At 41.0% G+C, this 24,453-nt stretch overlaps 1 protein-coding gene across 2 annotated transcripts; it reads right to left on the bottom strand.

Annotated features, from left to right (window-relative positions):
• Window positions 1-14,118: 14,118 nt before the first annotated feature.
• LOC147200226 (stromal interaction molecule 2-like) lies at window positions 14,119-23,345 on the bottom strand. Of its 2 annotated transcripts, none has more exons than XM_086119958.1 (12): window positions 23,207-23,345; window positions 20,734-20,864; window positions 18,690-18,801; window positions 18,503-18,614; window positions 18,288-18,403; window positions 17,779-17,956; window positions 17,516-17,693; window positions 17,261-17,422; window positions 16,714-16,814; window positions 16,352-16,605; window positions 15,681-15,864; window positions 14,119-15,594 (listed from the first exon to the last, which is right to left on the bottom strand). In XM_086119958.1, exons 1-12 carry the CDS (start codon window positions 23,328-23,330, stop codon window positions 14,139-14,141), a joined length of 3,108 nt encoding a protein of 1,035 aa, XP_085976084.1. In that variant the 5' UTR covers window positions 23,331-23,345; the 3' UTR covers window positions 14,119-14,138. The 2 variants fall into 2 exon arrangements, with proteins under 2 accessions (XP_085976084.1, XP_085976083.1); XM_086119957.1 differs by having other exon boundaries at window positions 15,681-15,870; window positions 23,207-23,330.
• Window positions 23,346-24,453: the final 1,108 nt, after the last annotated feature.

Genomic DNA, 24,453 nt, shown 5'->3' with positions numbered 1-24,453 from the left:
ACATGCGACTCACTCGCTCTGATATTAATGGGTATGAACACTCAAATGATTAAAAAAGATTAATAAGGCTAAATGGATCGGAAAGTGTTTCGGTTGACGCTGAGAAACATGCAGACGTGTCATCGTGAGAGTCGGTGTCTTATTTTGGTCAAATCTATTTGGCACTGATTAACACGAGGCCCAAAATGTCGTATAATTTTTTTGGTTTGGTCAACTTTCCATTCACATCCACAAACCGTATTGACAAAACACTCATTCACAATCGGATTCAAACATGTGGGCAATTTTGGGTCTGCAATAACAATAACTTAGTCTGACATGAGAAGAGGTCTAGCTTTTCCAGTGTAAAATAAAGTATGCAACACAAGTCATTCTCGAAGAATTTGATGCATAGATTTTTTAAACCATGCAGATGAGAATGTAAAAACGAAAGATCCATCAGCCACCGATTGGGATCTGCCTCACCTATTAGCTGTATGCATCGTAAAATACGAAATTTCTAAATTTCTAAAGTGAAATCAGTGAACTTCTGGGTCTACTTTCCAAAGTAGCTCCAGCGGAAGCACCAGGTTAAGTACTGTTGTAAATCATCAGGGGAAGATTAATGCATGCACTCAAAATGTAACGAACGCCACAGACGTCTTGTCACATTATGGGCTTTTTACCAGTCAAAAAAACAAAACAAAATTTACTTTGTGATTGGGTCGTCGAGGGCACGGAGTTCCACCTCTCGTTGTAAAGTCTTTTTGCTCACCAGATACTTGACAAGGCTATAAATACTGCAGATTAGCTTTCAGGGTCATAGACACGATGCAAAGAACGACCCTGGAGTGAATGACGTGTTTGCTGTAATGTCTTATTTCACGGAGCCGGTCTTTGTCAGTGATAGATCGCATCAGTTATGACATTACAGTCGATCAGCGATTATGCATAGAATGCAAAATATCGGCCGCTTTCGATGCACTCAATTAGATCAGTGGACTTGAGATAATAATGACAGCAAGCATTCTACAACAGGCGAGTTTATTGTATGACTGTTAAGAAAAAAACAGTTCAACGAAGCTTTATGATTGTGGCTGTGGGTGTCATTGTTTCGTTGTTGTTTGGATTTGTCGCATATTGAATCTTGTTTCCTTGTGGTTCACGTCTTTTCCCGCTCATTGGGTCTCCCCACCCACTCCCCACCCCCACCCTGCCTGTGTTCGTCAACCCAGTCCCTCGTTTCTTCCAATCAGCTCACTCAGCCGCACGTGTGTTGTCCAGTTGTTCCTTTTTGCTTGTATTAGGTTCTCTGGTTTCTTTCTGTCTCTTTGCGTTCATTGTGTTTGTTGTTTCCGCTGATGTCTGTCAGTCACAGTTCTCCGATTCATGTCTTGTTTTCTTTTATAGGTGGCTTATTCCCAGATCTGGTGAGTTACTTTGTATCTAATGTTTGGACTTCTTTTGAAGTCGTAGTTTTTTATTCCTTCTGCCATGTTTGCCTTTTGGTTCTTTTGAAAATCTTTTTATTTATTTTTTTTCGGGTGTGTGAGCACTGTATCCTTTCATCCAGGCATTTGTCTCCAAACTCAAAATCGTCACAGTTTGAATCCTGAAAAAATTATACAGGTATATGCATTTTACATCATATTTCCTATGAGACAAAAAAAAAAAACATTTTGATATTAATTTTTCAAGGTTCCACTGTCATGCGTGTGTGTGTCTGTGAGAAGGTCGTTTAGTGGGAGACACCCTCATTAATGTGTCTGCTGCTGCACAAGGACAAACACAACTTCAGAGCTGCACCGTCTTCCTGGTAAGAAAATATCGTCCTGCTGTGCGGTTTCATGCACTTGAGGCAATTACGATAATGCTTCACAAATTGACATAAGGAGTGTTCACATGGCAACGTTTACTCCGGTGTAGCGCCGGGGCTCAACATTGCCTTCAATGGATCGTAAAACACTTGTTTGGGAGAATTTTGTCATGGTCTTGTGTCGGATCTCATGAGACTATGCAGCTGCACTAAATATTGTGGCCGCTGAGTGTTTTTAATCTGAGACTCGCCCCCCCCGCCCCCCCCCCCCATTGCTCCGTATTCCGATGGCGTGCCCACTAAGGCTTGCAAAAGCACTTCCTGTATAAAGTGTATTTCCGTTTGTCATTTCGAAAGGGGCGTTTGTCCTTGAGGACTAATTAATTCAATGTTGCAAACCGGCTTGTGGCTAAAGTTGGCTGTTAAAATTGTAATTAATAGGTGACGATGTGGCTGTACAAAGATGTCTCATATTTAAATGAGTTTCTTGTTGATCCTTGAGGTTTAGTGGCAACTCAAGACAATTAAAAATACGCCGCTTGAGGCCCACCCCTTCGCTTGCTTTTTCGCTAATTGAGTGGAAATATGTCATTGAGCACCCACTCTAGATTTACTCCCCCTCCAAAAAAATAAATGAATAAAAAACTCCCACCCATGCACAGTAGTACTTAATTTTTCCATTAAGACCCGGTATTAGCTGAGTGATTGCATTTAGTTATGAATCAACCTTTTGCTTTTGATCTTGGGGCAGGTTTTACATGTTCTCCTTTAAAGCACACTTAAAATGAGAAATTCCCTGAAAAGAAAAAGGAATGGTATGCTTTTGAGAAAAAGCCATAAACCTACGAGAATAAAGTGGTGATCTAATGAGCCGTCTTGATTTCAATAAACAAATGTCAAAATTGTCACAGAGACCTAAACGCGATAGTTTAAGATCAGTCGATGATGTCTCGCTTTGGAGACCTGTCGATTGTTCATACCATATTATCCATCCATCCATCCATTTTCCGATCCGCTTTATCCTCACAGGGGTCGCGTGGCATGCTGGATCCTATCCCAGGATTCTTCGGGCAGTAGGCAAGGGACACCCTGAGCCGGTTGCCAGCCAATCGCAGGGCACACACAGACCAACAACCATCCGCACTCACACTCACACATAAGAACAATTTGAAGTGTTCACTCAGCCTGCCGTGCATGTTTTTGGAATGTGGGAGGAAATAGGAGCACCCGGAGAAAACACAGAGAGAACATGCAAACTCCACACAGGAAGACCGGAGCCGGGATCGAACCCACGACCTCTGCACCGTGAGGTCGACGCGCTAACCACTTTCAATTAGCTTACGTTATTTATTATTTTCAACTGGCACTTAACGCATTTAAACTACGGCGGTACAGAAGGCTAAAATCATCGTTGATGCAATTTGCCTGCCGTATTTTCTTGATCGCCTTGACTTAGCTAAATGAAGCTTTGTTTGCTGATTGTGCAATTGGAGATGACTTGAGCTTTTGCCACCCGGTAGTACGCGTGAAACACTTGACAGTCCTCCTCTTGATATGTAGACGGAATATGTTCATTTTCACAGTCTGCAACTTTATTCTTACTTTCAAAAATATTGTTTCAATCTTTAAATAGAATGATTTGATTTTCTTTTCAAGTGTGGCCTTAACTTACTCCCCTGTAAGAAATAATACGTTTCTTTGGATTGAAAAAACAACTGCTATACACAAAGCCAAGATCGTTTTACCAATGTGATAGCCATGCAACATTTTGCAGTTGCAGAGAGCATTCAAGCAACATACCAAAACATTCACAGATGCTACTCAATGACACGTAACCACTTGGGATGAATCCGAGGCATGTCAACAACCTCGACCGTAAAAACAACATCGTAATGAGTTTGTTTGGATCGCACAAGGACATGGAAAAACTCTTCTGGGCTGGGTGTAGAAAATGCGTCAGACATTTCGTTCCTTGACTGGAAAATACAGCCGTGAAATGAATAATAGCGTTGTTTTTGGTTTGCGCACTGCATATAGGGAGCAGATTGTCACATTTGTCGGTACCTACATTATGTTGTGCTGCTCAATAATCGACAATGAATACGCAAACATATATTGGCCATCTGGAAAGAAAGTGATAGACGCACACCTGGAATCTAAGAATAATGTGCTCTGCACATATGAACACATTTATCATTTTCTGCCTTATAGCCATTATTATTCTTCCATGCAATGCAATTACAGCGAGTGTTTTTTCTTTTTTTCTTTTTTTTTGAGTGATTGTACATGTCTGCTCGGCAACCGAACAAGATAATTGGACGAAGAACGATCAAATGCTCTTCTCTGTACTTTACAGTGACACATCATTTCAACTTTAAATTGAGCGGTCAAGTTTTAGACTTCGTCTGTTTTGTAATTTAAAGACTTGGAAAAAAAAAAGTCTGACGGAGGCTCATTGTGTAACCTTCACGATCACCTTGGCAACCCTTGAAAGGAGCCATGGCCACATAAAAAAAAAAACATAAAAAAATATATGTGCTAACATCTATGTTTTGATGCTTGGGTGCAAATTAGTTGGTGGTCTTTCAATCGTGGCTGTTTCTATTCATCCTTCCCTTTTCTATAAGCTGCTTTTCCTCATTAGGGTCACGGGAAAGCTGCCTTATATTTTGCACCTTGGACTGGTCCCCTGTAGAGTAGACCTTTCTATTTTTTCTTCTGACATTCACCAAAACACCATACTGAGGCTCTGTTGGTGTCTCAAAAGCCAAAGAAAAAGCGAGGAAAAAAATTGCTCAGCAACTGACTCTCTCTGACCATACTTGCCGGTTGATGTCTACCATGTTGTGTCATTTAGGCTCCAGCATGCCCACGACCCTCGTGAGGATAAGCGGATTAGAAAATAGATGAATGGATGGATGGTTTCTTCCAAAAATGAGATGTTTGTGCTGGCCAGGAGATGTTTGTGAGTCAGTAGGAATTTCTAAAAACAATCCATCCATTTTCCAAAACCACTCGCAGGGGGCCACAGCCTATTCCAGCTCACTCTGAGCCGAAGGCAGACTACACCATAGGCTGGTCACAGGACACATACTGCATCAAAACACATGACCATTCACTCGCAGATTCACACCGTTATTGAGTAGTAACAGAACCTGGGATGCTTGTATGGAAGTGAGACGAGTGAACTACTTTCTCAATCAGTGACTTGGAAAGTCAGCATCTATCCACTTACTTTCTATAGCGCTTATCCAGTTCAGAGACATCAGGAGCTGGAGCTGAAGCTTATCCAGGCTGATTTCAGGGTCGCCAGTCAATCTCTAGGCAAATATGGAGATCATTCGCTGTCAGATTGACGCATTTTGTGGACTGCTGGATAAAACTTTGGCAACACATTGAATTTCAGTGAGTGATTGTGGGAAAGGTTATTTGTGTCGCTTGTATTGGTAACTGAACAAGTAACTAAGTTATACATGATGTGTCGAAAAAGTTCCAGGACTGGTGCTCAAAATATTATTTTAAACTCACACCACATCCTAAGGGCTGTGAGTTTTGGTGGAGAATGAGCTGTCAAAGAAAAGCCTGGTGTTGATGATTGACACTGTCAAGAGAGCTATTAACCCTTTCGGGGACTGTGATTACAACAGTGGACAGCGTATCATGTTCTCAGGTTACAGGGTACATAAAGGGGTTCATGGCCTTCAAATTTGTTTCACATTCATTAACATTGTTACCCTCATTTTTTGAACATTTTTAATCATTTCTCGGTGAATAATGCATGAAACATTGAAACGTGCAAGAGAAAGATGGACAATTCCAGACTGATTTAAATTCTGCGCTGAACTAACTAGCTTTTTTAAATTTATTTATTTCGTTTTCAACAATCTCTGCGGGGTACAGTGGCAAGGAAGAAATGATGCTTCTCAAATTGTATCAATCGTATACACAAAGTTGAAGGGCAGACAATGGTACTTTGAGTTCAGCCATCACAGTTGGCTTCATTAAAGCTCCACATCCCCATCTAGTGACAAACAGACTGCAACAGCAGCTGTAAAGCACACAGTGAAAGTCTCATATTCGAAGCAGAGGCACTGACTGACCTTGTGCATGTCATTGAGCGCATAAACATCAATTCAACTTTCCCACATGCAGACAAAACGAGCACATGAACTTGAGGTGATGCATGCAGCCAGAGAGGAATGAATCAGCAGTGATGCTGCCCAGTGGTTGCATACAGTATATGAAACACAATTAACAGAAAAGTGCCCGCACGCACAAAGCGAAAGGCTTTTCATTTGAAATGCAGTTCCACCGAGGATCTTAAGGGCCGTTGGGCTGCATTCAGGCTCTCCTTGTTAAAGAACTGAAATTAAAGCCTTTTTTTTTTCTGTTCAACAACTGCAAGCAGGTGCCATCTTCACGCACTCATGCAGACTGTCTGCACAATTCTCTATTATCATCATCAATTACAGATGGCTGCTCTGACGCTCCGAGATGTGCTTTATATGAAAATATGTGCTGGGCGTCCGACGATTAATCACAAAAGACAACTCCACATCTGTTTCTCCTTCATTTTGAAGGATACTGTATTCCAAAGTCGGCCGCTATCAATCCGCTCACCCACACTCACAGTGCCGTGCTCTCAAACTCTCCTGGTCATCACCGGGATAGGATTGGCATTCAATCACCAGAAGGAGATTTTTGTTTCAGCTCGACAGCAACAGTAATGATAATAATGGTGATAATAATAATAATGATGATGATGATGATGATGCCTTTTTCTTTGTAGGACAATTTTGCGAATCAACAACTTTATTTGAGGAGCAACTTTCTAAAATGGTGGGGCTTTTAAAAAATTTTTTTTATTATTATTATTTCTTGCAGGTTAATCTCAGGCAACCAAATCAAATGTTTTATTTAAGGGATAATAACCTTTTCTTATTTTCAGAAGTAAAAGCGTTTTTTTTTGTATAATGAATCTGATCACTCCATTATTTTTCATGTACAATTAACACCTTTATAAACGCGTTTTGTCACTTGCTTTTGACTCAGACTGTTGACAACGAATCACGGCTCATGTGAAGTTCGCAAGCTGTGCATGAAAAATAATGATCAAGGTTATCAAAATCGGTATTGCCCAAATATTAACTTCTGAAAATACCAAAATTTGTAAAATATCCCTTCAAAATATGACAATGTATTCAACATTGTCTACGGCAGCAAACTTTATTCTCTTGTCTGGAAGAAAAGCTAATTACATTCAAAAGAATGGGGCGGGTTGAAGAGAAAGCATACCACGGCAAAAACTGTTCATCATTTAAACGCTGACCTGAAAAGAATTTGGATTTTGGAAAAAGAATGATCTGATGTCTGAAAAGAAGACAAAAGCAAAGATCTACCCATGTAGTGGAGATAGTTAAGTGGCATTATTGATCTTTGGATAAAGTACATTACACCTTTCACATGCAGTAATATTGTGGATGACACAGTGAAGTCACCCCGGCCACTATATGAGGAGAAAGTCCAAATAATACGGAGCAATGTTAGCTTTATATCTCTCATCCATGTACATATGTAAAGAATAGCTGATGGGCATAACAAATATGTGACAAGTATTATGGTTCTAATTTCCTGTGGCGTTTCAGGAAACAGAAATGTGAATCCCACATTAATCACCAATGCAAGGCTCCAGTGGTCGACCGCGCCATTGACATTTGACAAGTGGCTGAAAATATTTATAGCTTCTCTCCACTCCCTCGTTTGTATTGGTTTGTTACTGCTTAGAATTTGAGGGGGTGAAGCAAAGTTACAAAAATACTCGATGACATGTTGGACTAGCACGGCAACCGCAGTGCAAGGACAAAATCACATTATAGTTGGGAACTCGTCAATTTGCACACAAATGGCCCCTTTGCAAGCCCGCCTTGCATTGCTGACGTGAAAATTTTCAGCACAGTTTAGCTTTTGCATCCAATGGCTCTCCAGGCTCCACTCAGTCATACATAATTTCTGTTTAGCTCCCTCTTTGGAATTGAGTTGGAGTTAAAAGTGCTTTCTCGCAACGCCAGGTGGAATAAGTTAAATTGCAATGTATCACAGCAAGTACAATTTGATGCATTGATGTAATGTCACTGTGAGAGCAATGTAGCTGCAGTGATCTCCGCCGCTACAAATTCCAAACTGTAATATTTTGGAAGGAATCAGTGAGTGATTCAGCTCTGCTGAGGCCGAAAAACACAACTGAATGTGCTCAAGGAGAGCTCATTATTTGGGTTTAAATATGTTGTATTTTCAAGGGTATGGTTGGACGTGAGTGTCCTTGAAGAGAGCAAAACACTCAAACTAGGAGCAAGTTTACAATTTCCCAGAAAAAAAAAGTTCAGCATATTGCCTGCAAGAACCACCAGCCTATTTTTTTTTTTTTTTGGAACGTGGGCTGGAAGTCGAATTAATAATCGTCATTCCTCATCATAAATTGAAGTCGACTTCAAGGTTAGTTACTGAGCTGTCAAGTCTCTGCCAGCTTTTGCTTTGGGGCATGGCAAACATGTCCGTCAAATGATTTAGATGGACTGGAACCTACTGAGTGTGAGGACCCAGTAATCTATTTTGTTATCACGTTGTGTGCGCGTGTTTGTCTGGAGAACGGCCAGCAGTGGCATCTGTGTGTCCCACCTTTTACCGTTTGGTCAGTGCTAATGAATCAAAGTTATCAATGTAGATCACCGCATCACACTGTACTTTGGTCGCTGCCTGTCAGTTTTCGTTTAGCCGCTCTGCACTTGGCTCACATGTTAACCATAAATTGATTGTCATTTATTTTAGGTGGGTTTCATTTCATGTTATTAATCTCTGTAAAGCAACTCTTGTATTTCTGAGTGTGCTAGCGGTCTTGATTTTGCGGCCGCACTCACTAACGCCAACACATACAACATTGAGGAGCGAAACTGTGGTCTTAAAATGTATCCACAATGGTTTTCTCTTTCTAATGTGCCCGCCTTGGCCACAATAGGCAATATGATACGATAGTAATGCAAATACTAATGAAGAATAGTTTCCACTTCTACAACCACTCTGTCACTCAGTAAGATGCTTTGATAGTCATTGTTCACAGAGGACAAAGAATATATGCCTGTGTGGATTGTTGCATTAGCTGTCCAGGCTGCTTGTAATTATAATAATAATAATAATAATACAGGCGTTTTTAGCAGAAAAAAACGACCATGTGTAGTCAGGCGTTTTTAGCCCAAAAAAAAACGACCATGAATAGTAAGTCGTTTTTTAGCCGAAAAAAAAGGACCATGTATAGCATAGGTGTCAAACTCAGGTCCTGGAGGGCCGCTGCCCTGCATGTTTTCCAAGTCTCCCTGTTCCAACACACCTGATTCAAATGATCAGATCATCAGCAAGCTCTGCGCAAGCCTGACATTGAACCTGTTCATTTGAATCAGGTGTGTTGTAACAGGTAGACTTGGAAAACATGCAGGGCAGTGGCCCTCCAGGACCTGATTTTGACAGCTATGATGTATAGTAAGGCGTTTTTAGACGAAAAAAACGACCATGTATAGGAAGGCGTTTTTAGACGAAAAAAATGACCACGTATAGTCAGGTGTTTTTAGCCGAAAAAAACGACCATGTATAGTAAGGCCTTTTTGGACGAAAAAAACGACCATGTATAGTACGGCGTTTTGGCTGAAATTTTTAGCCGAAAAAAAACCGACCATGTATATTAAGGCGTTTTTAGCCGAAAAAAACGACCATGTATAGTAAGGCGTTTTTGGACGAAATGTTTAGCCGAAAAAAATGACCATGTTCAGTAAGGCGTTTTTAGCTGAAAAAAACGACTATGTATATAGTAAGGCGTTTTTGACCGAAAAAAACGACCATGTACAGTAAGGCGTTTTTGGATGAAATTTTAAGCCAAAATAAAAACGACCATGTATAGGAAGGCATTTTTGGACTAAATTTTTTGCCGAAAAAAACGATCGTGTACAGTAAGGCGTTTTTGGATGAAAAAAAGGACCATGTATAGTAAGGCGTTTTTGGACGAAATTTTTAGCTGAAAAAAACGACCATGTATAGTAAGGCGTTTTTGGACGAAAAAAACGACCATGTATAGTAAAGCGTTTTTGACCGAAAAAAACGACCATGAATAGTAAGGCATTTTTGGATGAAATTTTTAGCCGAAAAAAACGACCATTTATAGTAAGGCGTTTTTAGCCAAAAAAAACTACCATGTATAGTAAGGCGTTTTTAGCTGAAAAAAACGAGCATGTATAGTAAGGCGTTTTTGGATGAAAAAAACAACCATGTATATATAGTAAGGCGTTTTTGGACGAAATTTTTAGCCGAAAAAAAAGACCATGTATAGTAAGGCGTTTTTAGTCGAAAAAAACGACCATGTATCGTCAGGCGTTTTTAGCTGAAAAAAACGACCACGTATAGTAAGGCGTTTTTGGACGAAAAAAACGACCATGTAAAGTAAGGCGTTTTTGGACGAAATTTTTAGCCGAAAACAACGACCATGTATAGTAAGGCGTTTTTAGCTGAAAATAACAACCATGTATGGTAACGTGTTTTTGGACGAAAAAAATGACCATGTATAGTAAGGCATTTTTGGATTAAATTTTTAGCCAAAAAAAAGACCATGGCGTTTTTAGCCGAAAAAAAACGACCATGTATAGTAAGACGGTTTAGCCGAAAGAAACGGCCATAATTAATAAAAACAACAGAACTCTACTGCTCTATGTGGTGCTTTGGCTCAGTGGCAGAGTGATGGAGTGCCACACGAGTGGTTGAGTGTTCGATCCCTGGTTGTTGCAACAATGTCTACTCTTTAACCACCATAAACAACTTATTTGAGGAAAAACACAAAACAACCCAAAGGTTCATTGTGGTGGGTTAGCTCACTCGTAGAATGCTGAACTCCCAAATCAAGCTGTTGAGTGTTCGATTCCCAGTCTTTGCAAGGTCAGATTTTTCTTTAACCACCATTTGCAGCTTTTTTGAAGACAACACAAAACAAACAAAGTTATGTGGTGGTGTGGCTCAGGGGTAGAGAAACCATGTCCCAAACTAGAGGTTGGGTGTTCAATCCCCAGAGATTGCAACCATATCCCTTTTTTCTTTGGCCAACATGATAAGTAAGGCTTATTGAAGTCGTTTTTTGTATCGTAAGGCGTTTTTTTCTGAAAAAAACGACCATGTATAGTAAGGCCTTTTTGGACGCAAAAAAGGACCATGTATAGTAAGGCATTTTTGGACGAAAAAAAGGACCATGTATAGGAAGGCATTTTTGGACAAATTTATTTGCCGAAAAAAATGACCATTTATAGTAAGGCGTTTTTAGCCCCAAAAAAACGACCATGTATAGTAAGGCGTTTTTAGCCGAAACAAACGACCATGTATATATAGTAAAGCGTTTTTGACCAAAAAAAACGACCATGAATAGTAAGGCATTTTTGGATTAAATTTTTAGCCGAGAAAAACGACCATGTATAGTAAGGCGTTTTTAGCCGAAAAAAAACGACCATGTATAGTAAGGCCTTTTTGGACGAAAAAAAGGACCATGTATAGTAAGGCATTTTTGGATTAAATTTTTAGCCCAAAAAAAAAAAGACCATGTATAGTATGGCGTTTTTAGCCGAAAAGAACGACCACGTATAGTAAGGCATTTTTGGACTACATTTTTAGCTGAAAAAACGACCATGTATAGTAAGGCGTTTTTAACCGAAAAAAACGACCATGTATAGTAAGGTGTTTTCAGCGCAAAAAAGGACCATGTATAGTAAGGCGTTTTTACACGAAAAAAAAGACCATGTGTAGTAAGGCGTTTTTAGCCGAAAAAAAAGACCATGTGTAGTAAGGCGTTTTTAGCCAAAAAAACGACCATATATAGTCAAGCGTTTTTAGCCGAAAAAAACAACCATGTATAGTAAGGCGTACTAACCCGAAAATAACGACCATGTATAGTAAGGCGTTTTAACCCGAAAAAAACAACCATGTATCGTAAGTATTTTAACTCGAAAAAAACGACCATGTATAGTAAGGCGTTTTTAGCCGAAAAAAAACGACCATGTATAGTAAGGCGTTTTTAGCCGAAAAAAAACGACCATATGTAGTCAAGCGTTTTTAGCCGAAAAAAACAACCATGTATAGTAAGGCGTATTAACCCGAAAATAACGACCATGTATAGTAAGGCGTTTTAACCCGAAAAAAACGACCATGTATAGTAAGGCGTTTTAACCCGAAAAAAACAACCATGTATCGTAAGGCGTTTTTAGCCGAAACAAACGACCATGTTTAGTAAGGCGTTTTTAGCCGAAAAAAAAAACGACCATGGAGAGTAAGGCGTTTTAACCCAAAAATAACGACCATGTACAGGTATAGTAACGCGTTTTTAGCCGAAAAAAAACATGTATAGTAAGGCGTTTTTAGCCGAAAAAGATGACCATGTAAAGTGTATAGTAAGGCGTTTTTAACAGAAAAAAAAACGACCATGTATATAGTCAGCCGTTTTTAGCCAATGATCATGGCCAAAAACAACAACTTGCCACTAAGTGCCACTTAGTGGCAAGTTGTTGTTCATTGTGCAATTGAAATCTTACTGTCTTTACCCTTCAGGTTAAAACTTTGCTACTAACCAGCGCGGGCTTGCTCGCTTTAAGAAGTGACCTTCAAATGAAACACTTTATTATACTATTTACCATGGACAATATTTGGTCATTATTGTTTTGTACCTGAAAGTCATTGTGGGCCAAATCCGATTTACTCGAACAACCACAAATCATAAACAGGTCTCGATGAAGCACTCCTGACCCCTGGTGGAGAAACGATGCAGTACTTGTCAAGCTTTGAACTGTACAGTACAGTTCTCATTTAAATCCATTCCTCCCTTTTATTTTTTTTTTAAAGAAAAAAAATGCTAAAATAATTAAACGGTTATTTTGTGCATCACATGTAAATTTGTATTTCTTCGCAAATGACTTTCTAAAATATAATTATTCTCTTCTTTTTAGGACTTAGAGAGGACTTTTTACTGCATTTCACGCGCACGCTGCAAAAGAACGCCGTGACTCAAAACGGATTCGAAAAAAATGCACAGGAGGGCAAAATGTAGGACATTCATAATGCTTAATGACTTTTATTCTTAAGGACATGTGCGGCATCAGCAATCAATAATATTACGCTTTCTACAGTTCCGTCAGAATTGTAGGCCTCAAATAAAGAAACAAAGAAAGTTTATCATGCAATGAAAAAATAAATAAAAGCTCAAATCTGCTTTGAAACAATTCAATTAAACATGATAGTGACACGTCTCATGAACAGGTATATATAATTAAGAAACATTGCTCAAGTTGATCGAGTTTGTAAACAATGAGGGTCACGTTGATCCGTAAATGACATCAATATTTCAAGTTTCACCGAAACATGCTTACTAGATCTGGCAAAACATAAATGGGATTGTGATGACAGAAAATTGTATTTATTACAAAGGGGGCGTGGCAGTAGTTAGAAACTTTTAGTTTTCAGACAAAACACATCCAAAGTGCTGATATTGCTTGGAAATGAACAAAAAATATAGTCAGCAAATATGCAGCGTTTTCCATGAAAATACAACACAATTATTGGCCATTCTGTACAAAGCTAATCATCAAACAAAAACATGATGAAGTAAAAGTGTAAGAGATTTATGAGTGAATTATTTACATATTTGCGCATTCATCTGTCAATAATACTAAGGGCGCCTTTCGATGATCACATTCATATATAAGCTACACATCTATAAGACCTTTGTGTCATCGAATCCGTTTTTTTTTTGATAAATGTGTCATCCCTGTGACTTGATCTCCGATCCACAGCCAAGAAAACAGGTAGAAATGTACAACCAACCCATGTCAAAATGTCCAAAAATACTAACCCCCTTCAAAGCACGCTGGGCACCCACCTGGAGTTCAATTGGGCTCAGTTACATGATTATGATCCCTATGTCAACATAAACGGACATCCATCAAATGACCGAGTGAAATGTAAATTTTCCTGAAAGGGAAAAAAAAGCAGGCTTTTGAAGGGATTAGGTGCTTATTTGTTTCAAATCTCGGGCCATTACTTTGAGACAATAGCAGAACATCACTTTGATGTTTTGTGAAGAATGTCTCAAAAAATATTGCTTCATTAATACCTCAATCCTTTCATACACCCTGTAACCTGATAACATGATAAACTGTCTACTTGTAGTAACCGCTGGACCTGAAAGGGTTCAAATGAAACCTCCGCTGGATGATTTCATTTCGGGGGGAAAAAAATAAAAGTGGATACGATAAATGTGTGCTCAATCCCATCGTCAGAGTTTCTGGAGACCGCTTTGTACCTTCTCTGTCATTGCCTCATTTTTCTTTTTGAAAAGATTTTTAAGCTTCAAGGACTTCTTGCTCTTCTCTTTATCCCTGTTTCTGTCATCTTTCGCTTCAGTCGAGGATGGACTGGTTTGGTCGGTTCCTCTTGCTGGCGCCACTGGTGGCTCTGACACTGCCTGAATCTTGGGAAAGTTCTGGGGAACGTTGGGAGGTGAGGCAGAAAGGCTCGTTGGGGTTGCTGCCATGGAGTTGCAAGACTTCTCTAGGATGCCGTCATAAACAAGCCGGCTCAATGGACCAACTGCAAAAATATCTGCAGATGGCTTCCATGGCACGTCGGAGGTCGCGGTAAGGTCTGGCTGCTCACTTTCACCGGGCGCTAAGTTTGATTCAGACTCCTCAGATTCGTCCCTCACTACTTGATGACGATGTGCTTCTATGGGTGATTCGAGGGGGTTATTTTCTTGTGTAAGCTGCTCATCTCTCGACAATCGAGGTGCTCTCCTTCTCAGAGGTACGTCACATTCCACTTTACATTGCCTCCGACTTATTGAGGCTTCGGAACCCAATTCTAGCTTCTCCGTTGAAGATGTGTGGTGCATTTGTTGCTCTGTTTCCTCTCTGGGGACAGCCTGTGCAGAAAAAGTGTCTGCAAAATACCCCTCTTTTGAGATTTTTTTTGAGGGTATTATAGGCACCTCAGCCATTTTGTCTTTGGGTGTCCCTCTCACAGAGCAATCAGGTTGCCAACAAGGACTTCCATCCAAGGACATTCCCATTGAGTCTCTCGTAATCCTTCTGGCGACCAAGTCAAACGGACCCTCTGAACCATCCAGTAGCTTTCTTGAGGCAGTGTCTACCGAAGCCCCCATCATTGCTCTTGATAACTTCTTTTGTCCAAATTCTGATGCCTCCACTTCATCCCAAACAATCTTCCTGACTTCAAGTGGAAACTCACCTCGATCTTTTGGTAGACTCCTCGATAAATTGTCTGTTACGTCCTCTATTATTTCTATTTTGCAAGGTGGGAATTCTGCATCTAATTCACTGGCCGATACCTTTCTAATTACAAAATCCGGTGCACTTTCACTCCCACCTCTGGATCGCCTCCTGAATGACGCCTTAATTAACGATCCATCTTTTGACATCATCATTGAAGGATTTTCCAAAGAACAGTCCAGAGCTTTATCTTTCACCATCTTCCGGCAGGAAACATCTACAGGAGCTTCAAGTTCTTCCAGAGAATTATTTCGAACTGGAGGAGATTCAACGTCGGCTTCCGCTTCTTTAGTCGCAGGCTTTGTCAGAGACCTTTCGACAAGAGGTTCTGTTTCGTCACGGTAGAGCTTTCGATGGGAGCCATCGGCAGGGGAACAAGGGTACATTTTGCTATGAGGAGGTGAAGTGGAATGGTCGGAATCTGAGAACCTTTCTTGGGAGTCTCTATTGAAACAAGGAAAAGGATAACGACAATTTGAATCAAAGATTGAAAAACATTGTACTGGAATATGAAGGTACCAGAGACTTACTGTTTCTTTACAGTTTTGCAAAAGACTCCGTCATCCTCATCGAAACAAGGATAGGGAGTTCGAATTGGGATGAGAAGGTCAGGGTCTGCCGAGATTAGAGTGGTAGGCGGTTGTGTGACGCCGTGACGGCGTGATCGGCGTATGGTAGACGTTCGAGGTCGAGGGGAATTCTTAAGTGGTACACCTGTAACTAGAGTAAGACATCGTGTAAGCCAATCAGCAAAGCCAATCGTTGCAAACCAGCAAACAGAAACAAGTACAAAAAGGTGGGCCACGCCTAACACATCATTAGAATTTCATTTTCACATGAACACTTACGATTACTACTTGGCACATGCTGGGCACTGCTTTAAACTCATTTGTAAGGGTGGAGGTTGGGACTGCGTAATTTTGTCCAATTTTGTCCAATGACTTCTTTGCATTTAACTTTTCCCAAAGATTATTGGGGCGCAACAATAAAAATATCTAGCAAGCAACCTCTACTTGAGGTTACAGAATCAATTTTAAAATGAAGGCTCTGATTTTACTCATGACACATAGTATACAATCATAACTTTTGATTTGAAAGGGCTGCAACTCGGAGTCAGTGTCGGCGGACTTTTCAAATTAACGACCAAGTCACTCCACATAATCGCTGAACAACAAAGACAAAACTTGCAGTGGTACCTCACCTGGAATTTGAGACAGCAGCGCCGCGGAAGACTCTTCTAACAGGTCCTCGATTGACCCATGAAGTGAGCTGTGCCATAAGTGAGATGGCTGAGGGACTCGGGGAAAACCAGCAGCAAGTGACTCTGAGTAGAGTAGAGCGGTGAGGTTGGTAAGGCCAGGATTCCTGATGATGGGGAAGCCACAGATGCACTCTATGTGTTGCCAGCGATGGAGACGCTCCCGCAGGCATGCGGTTACGTCTGACAAGGCATTCCTTTTGGAGAGAGATAGACGTTAGTGCTTTATTTATCTCCTCTTGGAGAGACCCGTTTACTTTGGGAGACTAAAAGTCAAACCTAACTATAGTTACTATGCGACTCACTTTGCCTCGAGAATCTTGTGGTCAACCTGATCCAAAGATGAACTGTGGGCGACATGCAGAGTGCCAAACACTGAGCTTCTCTTCTTCTTAATCTTTTCTGCCTGAAGAAAAGGATGCAAGAAGATATTCAGAATGAAATGATGAGTCACTATTAGTTGCTTTGCGTACAATGAATGTCAGAAAGGTTCCGGCACTGGTATAGCAATCGCCCAGGAATCAAACATGCTCCCCGGGCATTCTCTGCCACGCCTTTGTGCACTCTAGTCAGGATTTTATTATTTTTTTTTTTTAGATCCTCCACAGTTCTGTCGTCATGACCGTCTTGATGTGGTTCAGGTCTTAAAACCTGTTAAACCGATTACCGTTTTGAGTTTTGGGGAGGAGGAAAAAAATTAAAAGTCACACAGAGCCAGCTAGGGTGAGTAAGGACACTTCTCTAGTGAGCAGGCGTGTTGTCCTGATGAAGCAGCCACAATTTTGTTGTCCTGATGAAGCAGCCGGAACTTCTCTGACACACCTGTTTCGACTGTATTTTTCCATGTCTCACCTCTTCTTTGGCAGTGGCGAGCTGTAATTCAGCACTGTGTTTCTTGACATTGTAGTACTGGACCTCAACTTCATGTGTCAACTGGAGCCACTGCTGGAGGACTTCTGAGGCAGTCCAAGTAGCATGCATGTCCTTTTCCGCCTGCCTCAGTGCTGCACGGACCTGAGGCCACGATATTTCATTTCAGTTTTTAAATGCTTTGTTTAAATTGGAGTGACCTTTGCACGGTGCTAGCTATGAATGCATGTGAGGTACCTGCACAAGTTCTTCTTCTGCATATCGGAGGCGACTTAGTTCACTGACGGCGCCCTGCCTCAGCTCTTGCAGGCGATGGGCTTCCTCCTGTGCCCCTATGATCTCATCCCTCATCTTTTCCTCCAAGTTTTGTTTCTCCTCCGCCACATTACGTTTCTCCTCCTGGGCCCGCTCCAGTCTGAATAGGAGGCAAATTGCATCGTCACGTTGATAACATCAATTCCTGGTGATGAAGAACGGTGGAATTTGCCTTGTGTGCTTACTGTTCCTGCATGTCGAGGAGGCTTTGTTCAGCCCGCTGCAGACTTTCCAAATCCTTCATCATCTTGTTTATATGGATCTTGCTGCTTTTGTTCTGGACCTGAGCAAACCAGCAGCCCCCAACTCCCATCACCACTGACACCATGAGCAGTAGATCTTTCATATAATTGTGAGGGGGGCCTGTGAAGAAAAAAAAATGGTTGTGATTAAAAAATGATTTTTAATGTATCATGGAAAAGTGGTTGATTGCTTCTTTGCAACGTCGTCATAATCAATAGCAGGTGAAATGAAGTGTTATCTTGCACCTAATGTACCGTAAATACGAGTACAATTTTGCAAGATGGAGCTAGGGGCTTTATTGATCCAGACATTGATCATTTAAGACCTGCAAAATCTCTGGAGCTCTCTGAGAGTAAAAATTCAATCCGAGCATCGTCATTGTCATGAGTTGTCCTTCACATTTTGAGGAAACTTGTGTTAAAAGAGACAAGCCTTCATCCATGTTCCTTACGGGTCGGTGGTCCAAACAGCACAACATCAAGAGCTTTGATGTTGAGCTTCTGTTTGTCTCTCTGATCCTGAACTCTCAGCTGGCCACTCAGGAATGAAGGCTCATTGGCTGCAATTCTATAGAAAAGGCAGAGGGATGCTGTTTTTGTTGTTCTTGTTGTTTTAATTAAGATGAGTGTGTTTTCAGACATTTGCTTGGACACAGAATATTATCACCTCGGGAGTGTGTTTCCATTGACTTTGAAGTCTTTAAAGTTCTTTTCGTACTGCGGCAATTCGACAAACTCCCTGAGCCAGCGGATAACGTCGTCTTGGGTCCAATTATGAACTAGGAAGTGAGAAAACAAGTGACACTTGGTAAAGTTTCAAATGTTTGTACATATTTCATCTTCTGGACAAACACCTTCAGATGACTTCCAGCCTTTCCAAAGCTCCTCCACTGTGATGTGCTGGTCTTCTCGGTGCAGGTGGCTATGTTTGTTGGTCTGCTGTTGCTTCATGTCTTCAATGATGAACTGCAAGATTTTAAGAAAAGGTTTGGAGTCAGCAGCAACAGGTTGAAAAACACCTTGAAATCCAAAATACTAATCTGATCAATTGATCAGTTGTATTGTTCCTTTGTTTATGTTTTCTGCTTTAGGATCATTTGTTTGTTTTGTTTTTTTAGACTTATCAAATTGAAAAGGCGTTGGCAAGATACAGTCAGGTCTCCATATTCTGAGCTAGAATTCCACAGTTTTTATTCCTGTGCATTTTTCTTTGCAAGTTTTATGGTCTGTCAACATTATCCTCATTTACATGGCGCTCCAAAAGCAAATGAAAACATTTTATCTGCATACTGGCTAAGTAACACGTGCTTGCTCACCAACTGTGTGTCCAGGTCTGACTGGAAAAGTGTATTTTTAGCATTCTAGTCTGTGTATACATTGAGGAGTGGGGCTATGGAAGTAATGTGTCTCCACTTACCAGCATACATTTACACTTGGCTGGTGAAGCATTTTCAAGTTCATGAACTTGAGCTGCACATATGGATCAACACTTCTGCCTTCCACACTTCATATAAATGCAGTTTCTGTTTCTGGTTGATATACAATATTATGATCGCGTGCTCTGAATCCTGCTTTAGTAATTGGATAATTTGCACACCAATGTTTTTGACATTCAGGAAGGCCATTTGATTCACAGCCTAAATAAAATCTCAGCTAAATGCATACATTCAGACTGAACAAATTTGGTCAATGATTTATGGGTTTCATTAGTGGAGCAGCAGTTCGAGCAGGGAAGCCCTCTCTCGCGCCGCTTCGTCCAGCTTTTCCGGAGGGTTCCCGAGGCACTGCCAGGCCAGCCGGCAGGCATGGTCTCTCCAGTATGTCCTGGGCTCTTTCCAAGGTCTCCTCCTTTTATGACTGACCCGGAACACCTCACCAGGGTGGCGTTCAGAAGGCATGCTAAACAGACGCTAGAGCCACCTCATCTGGCTCGTCTCGATGCAGAGGAGCAACAACTACACTTCGAACCCATCCCATCCCATCAACCGCATGCTTCTATCCTCTCATCAACTTGGGTGACTTACAGGCAATAAGCATGCCCGCACCTGCTCAGCGCCACTCACCGAGGGCGAGTGGAAGGGCGTCTTACCCTTCTCACCCTTATGTAATTTGTCTCACCATAGGGGTTTTATCTGGTCCCTCACCTCGGACTTCTTTGCCCCGGGTGACCTCACGTGGCGTCGTTTGATTCTGTATTTAAAATAGATACAGACACTTGTCTGCATAGTGTCTAGAAATGTAGCCTTGGATAAAGATGAAGGCTTCATTTGATGACTGAAGACATCTTGGGACTGAGCTGTGACGAGCTCATGTCACTTCCTTGATGTCTCTACGGCAACCGTAATTTGAGGCCTTATATAATGGAGCTCGGAGGTCCATTCTGGAAGGTGAAAGGGCAATCACGAAAATCACATACACAAACGTGCAATGCGCACTATGAAATTAAAAACATTTAGATCACAGGTGTCAAACTCAGGTCCTGGAGGGCCGCTGTCCTGCATGTTTTCAAAGTCTCCCTGTTGCAACACACCTGATTCAAATGAACAGGTTCAATGTCAGGCTTGCGCAGAGTTTGCTGATGATCTGATCATTTGAATCTGGTGTGTTGCAACAGGGAGACTTGGAAAACATGCAGGACAGCGGCCCTCCAGGACCTGAGTTCGACACCTATGAGTTAGATGATTGGGTCAGTGTGCTGCAATATTTTAAGAGTGCCAAATGTATGAGAGCAAACCATATTTGTCAGGGGGCCAAAAGCCAAGTTAAACTGTTGCTATCCTTGCAGTAGCACTTTTTCTTCAGCCAAAGCACCTGTTGTCGTTGATTTTAATCCTGCATGTCTCTTGCAACTGGGTGAGGATATGAAATTATTTCAGGAAGGATGAGAAAACATCGTACCTCCACACTCTCCTCAACCTCAATCCCTCCATCCTTGTCATCATCCATCATCTGATGGATGCTCTGCAGAGCCTCCAGGCTGTAACGATCGGCTTCACTTATACACGGTGGCGACACCACCATGCATGGGTCTACACAGGTCCAAAAGAAAATTAAATGACACTGTTACCGTACAGCATAGGTGTCAAACTCAGGTCCTGGAGGGCCGCTGTCCTGCATGTTTTCCAAGTCTCCCTGCTGCAACACACCTGATTCAAATGATCAGATCATCAGCAAGCTCTGCGCAAGCCTGACATTGAACCTGTTCATTTGAATCAGGTGTGTTGCAGCAGGGAGACTTGGAAAACATGCAGGACAGCGGCCCCCCAGGACCTGAGTTTGACACCTATGCCGTACAGTATACAACACTATTTCAATCAATACATAAATGAATGCTTCATTAGGAAATTTTAACCTATTCCTACTACGTTTTGGACTGACAGGACATAGTGTTCTCTGTGTTTTGTACTGCATGTTCAAAGTAAAAAACAAAATTAAAAAAAAAAAGTCACAGTTAAAGCGATTAACTGGTTCTTTAGTTTGAAAACAACATATTGCAATTATTTTGCAGTTCTAACGGAGAATTGCCTTGCTTGTATTGTTGAAATGTTTTCTCGAACCGACAGACGCTGTTTAGATGATTGCTCTGCTGATGTTGCTCCAACAGACGGCGCTTTCGTTTATTTTTTTTTCTTTTTATTAAAAAAACAAATGAGATAGTTTATTTTTGTTGACATTTGTTTTAATTTTAAACAATTAGACAACACAACTTTGTTGCGCTACCATCTCCCCCCCACCCCCTTTGTTATAAGGTAAATATTTGTCAGAACTGAATGTTCTACGTGAGGTTAGGACAGGGGTGTTATAAAATATGATGTAAGAGGAAGACGGTTTGGCTGTCATATACTGTAATTCTAGAAAATACGTGCTTAATGTTGACCTGGTTAATCATTCAACATATCAAAACAAACCGTCTTGGGTAGGTGTTGGACTGTATGGCATGTTCCGAAATTAGGATCTGAATAGAGAAGACCAAAATACTGTAGTGGAAAATGACCTACAGATTATTGTTTTTCCAGGTCTCTTAGTCACAGCCCATTTTTGTCTCCGTGACTCAGATATCTTTGTGCTCTGGGCGGCTCGAGAGACAACAAGTCAAAAGATCTGCTTGTGAAACGCGTATACCAGAAAGCTACTGACATGCTTGCCTCTCTGTGAAAAATAATACGATTGTCTGTATGTTGAATTAAAGGAAAAGTTGTTTCAGTGAGTAACGGTGGACCAACATTAACCTTATTGCTCGATGCCATGAGGTTATTTGAGGTATTATTTGCCAAATCATCTTCCCAACTGTTCAACATCGTACGCCACAACCAAAGCAAGGGTCACGCTTCCTTGGTTTCTGATGAAATCCTGCAGTTCTTCGCTGATGGTGGCTATTAATTCTCAATAGTGTTTAAGGCAAAGACTGTCTGAGCTACATGTGCGAGTTTGTGTATGTACAGTATTTTTCTTTTTGTTTTAAGACGTTTACATAACACAGGTAGGCCTTTTATATTGCAGTGTTTACAAAGGTATGTTCTAAATATTTAAAGACAGTCACAGCCCAGAAATGCATGCCTATAGACCAGTGATTCCCAACCAGTGTACCCCGGTACACACATTAGTGTGCCCTGAGAGCTTAACTTTCACTTAATTGATGAGACAATTATTTATTAATAAAAAATAATGTATTGTTGTCCATCTATGCCAGCAACTTATAGTGACAGAAAGAACAAATAAATGGCAAAAAAAAGGATGAGATGGCAAAAAGTATGAAATAGTCATTTGTATTCTGTTTTTGTGACAGTTTTTTTTTTTGGTGGTGTGCCATGTGATTTTTCGAACTTAGAAAATGTGCCTTGGCTCAATAAAGGTCGGGAATCACTGCTATAGAAAACAACAAAGTATCTCCACCCATTTTCCGAATCTGGACAAATCCAATAAAAAGGAGATGGGGAATGAGAGGGGTGCGGGGGGTATGCTTGGCCCTCAGGTAGGGGGCACAATTTGTTTTATTTTCCCCACAAGCTGGAAATCCTTTGGAAGCAAATCTAAATTTGAAAGAGTAAATTAGTTTCTATACTCATTACTTTAAAGGTAACTCAGTTCTTGACTAATTCTGCTACTTGATTATAAAAGTAACTACCGGTAGTTAGTGGTGATGGTGAAAGGTGCCACTTTCAGAAATTCTGATGTTACCCACATGTTGAAGTATTCTAGAATGTAATCCTTTGTGATGTTAGAAAAGTAACAGTAGTCTTATTACTTGACTAGAAAAAGTACGTAAAAGTAAAATGAATTGGTCTTTACTCACAAATATGCATACTTGGAGTACCATGTTCCTTCGTGATGCTTTACAGGAATTCCTGTGTGATTCATTCAGTCAACTTACCCCCTGGATTGAAACCTGTACCCCCACTTGGGAAACTGACGCCTGGCAGCTCATCGGCACTTTGCACAACGACCAAAAGAGCAGCAGGGAAAATGAGGAATAAAAACAGGACAAAGGGAAGCATGTCGAAAGTTGAGGAAATCCTGAAAAAAATGAAGTGCGGACTGAGGAATGAACAAAACTTTCAAGTACCGAGGGCAACTGCACGGTGCCTAAACCGTTGGTTGCCCAGTGGAATTCCGGAAAAATCTCGGAGTTATATTCCTTAGACCAAAGCCGATGATGGCGCATCCAGAAATTGTTCCATCTTGAAGATCGATGTGGTGATCACAGAACAATATCAAATCCAGAGGATGAAGATGAACAAATGATGTATTTAATCCTGCTTCCGAGTGTTCACTTGGTATCTATTTTGTATATGATAAACAAAATCCAGTACTTCAGTCTTCTTTCACAGTCGTGTCAAGACCTCAAGACACTGCTCTCACTATCTCTCTCTGTCTCAGTCCAGTAGCAGGGTCTCATCACATTATTAGGTTTCCTCATACGCCAACCCCCATCCCAAATGTGTTGAGGGTGAAAAAGAAATGCCGTTAACAGTTGTTCCGCTGACTGCCATATACTTATTTTCTGTCTTTGATTTGTTTTCGGATTATAGTGCTGATTTATTTATTTTTTTCCCTCTCCCTACCCAGCGTTTTTCCTTTCTGAATTCTGATTGTAATTTCCCCATTGCGGGACAAATAAAGGATATCTTATCTTATCTTATTTAGGTGGCATAAAAAGTTTCCATTTTAAGCTTTTGCTTGAGATACAAACAGGAATAGCATGACATTGGTCATGGCTTTGCTGGGTCGGAGACTCGGATGAAACTCGTTTCAACAACTATGCCAATTAACTTTGCCTGCATGTTATTGGTGCGGTCTATGTGTGTGTGTGTGTGTGTTTCAGCAGACATGCTCCACAACCTAGTCTGGCTGTAGAACCCATATGATTATGCAAGTACATTAATAGCGCAAAAGGACACAAACAGTCTCACAGCCGCGCTAACAGTAGCCTAACAAAGTGTAAGGTTTCATTCCAGCAATCTCCTCCCAGTTTAAAAATAGTGGCACGGCGTTGACCTGTAGCCATGCCCAACAGGGCCCCTGCAGCATTGAGCTAAGTAGGGTGCACTAGGTTCTTGAATAGGAACACAAAATCTAATTAGACCCATGACCAGAGCTGTATTGGGTCTCCCGAGATAC

This window comes from Hippocampus guttulatus, chromosome 9, assembly GCF_054856545.1.
Source record: "Hippocampus guttulatus isolate MCC_2025c chromosome 9, RoL_Hgut_1.0, whole genome shotgun sequence".
NCBI classification, from domain to species: Eukaryota; Metazoa; Chordata; class Actinopteri; order Syngnathiformes; family Syngnathidae; genus Hippocampus; species Hippocampus guttulatus.
This window is presented reverse-complemented; position numbering and strand designations above follow the sequence as displayed.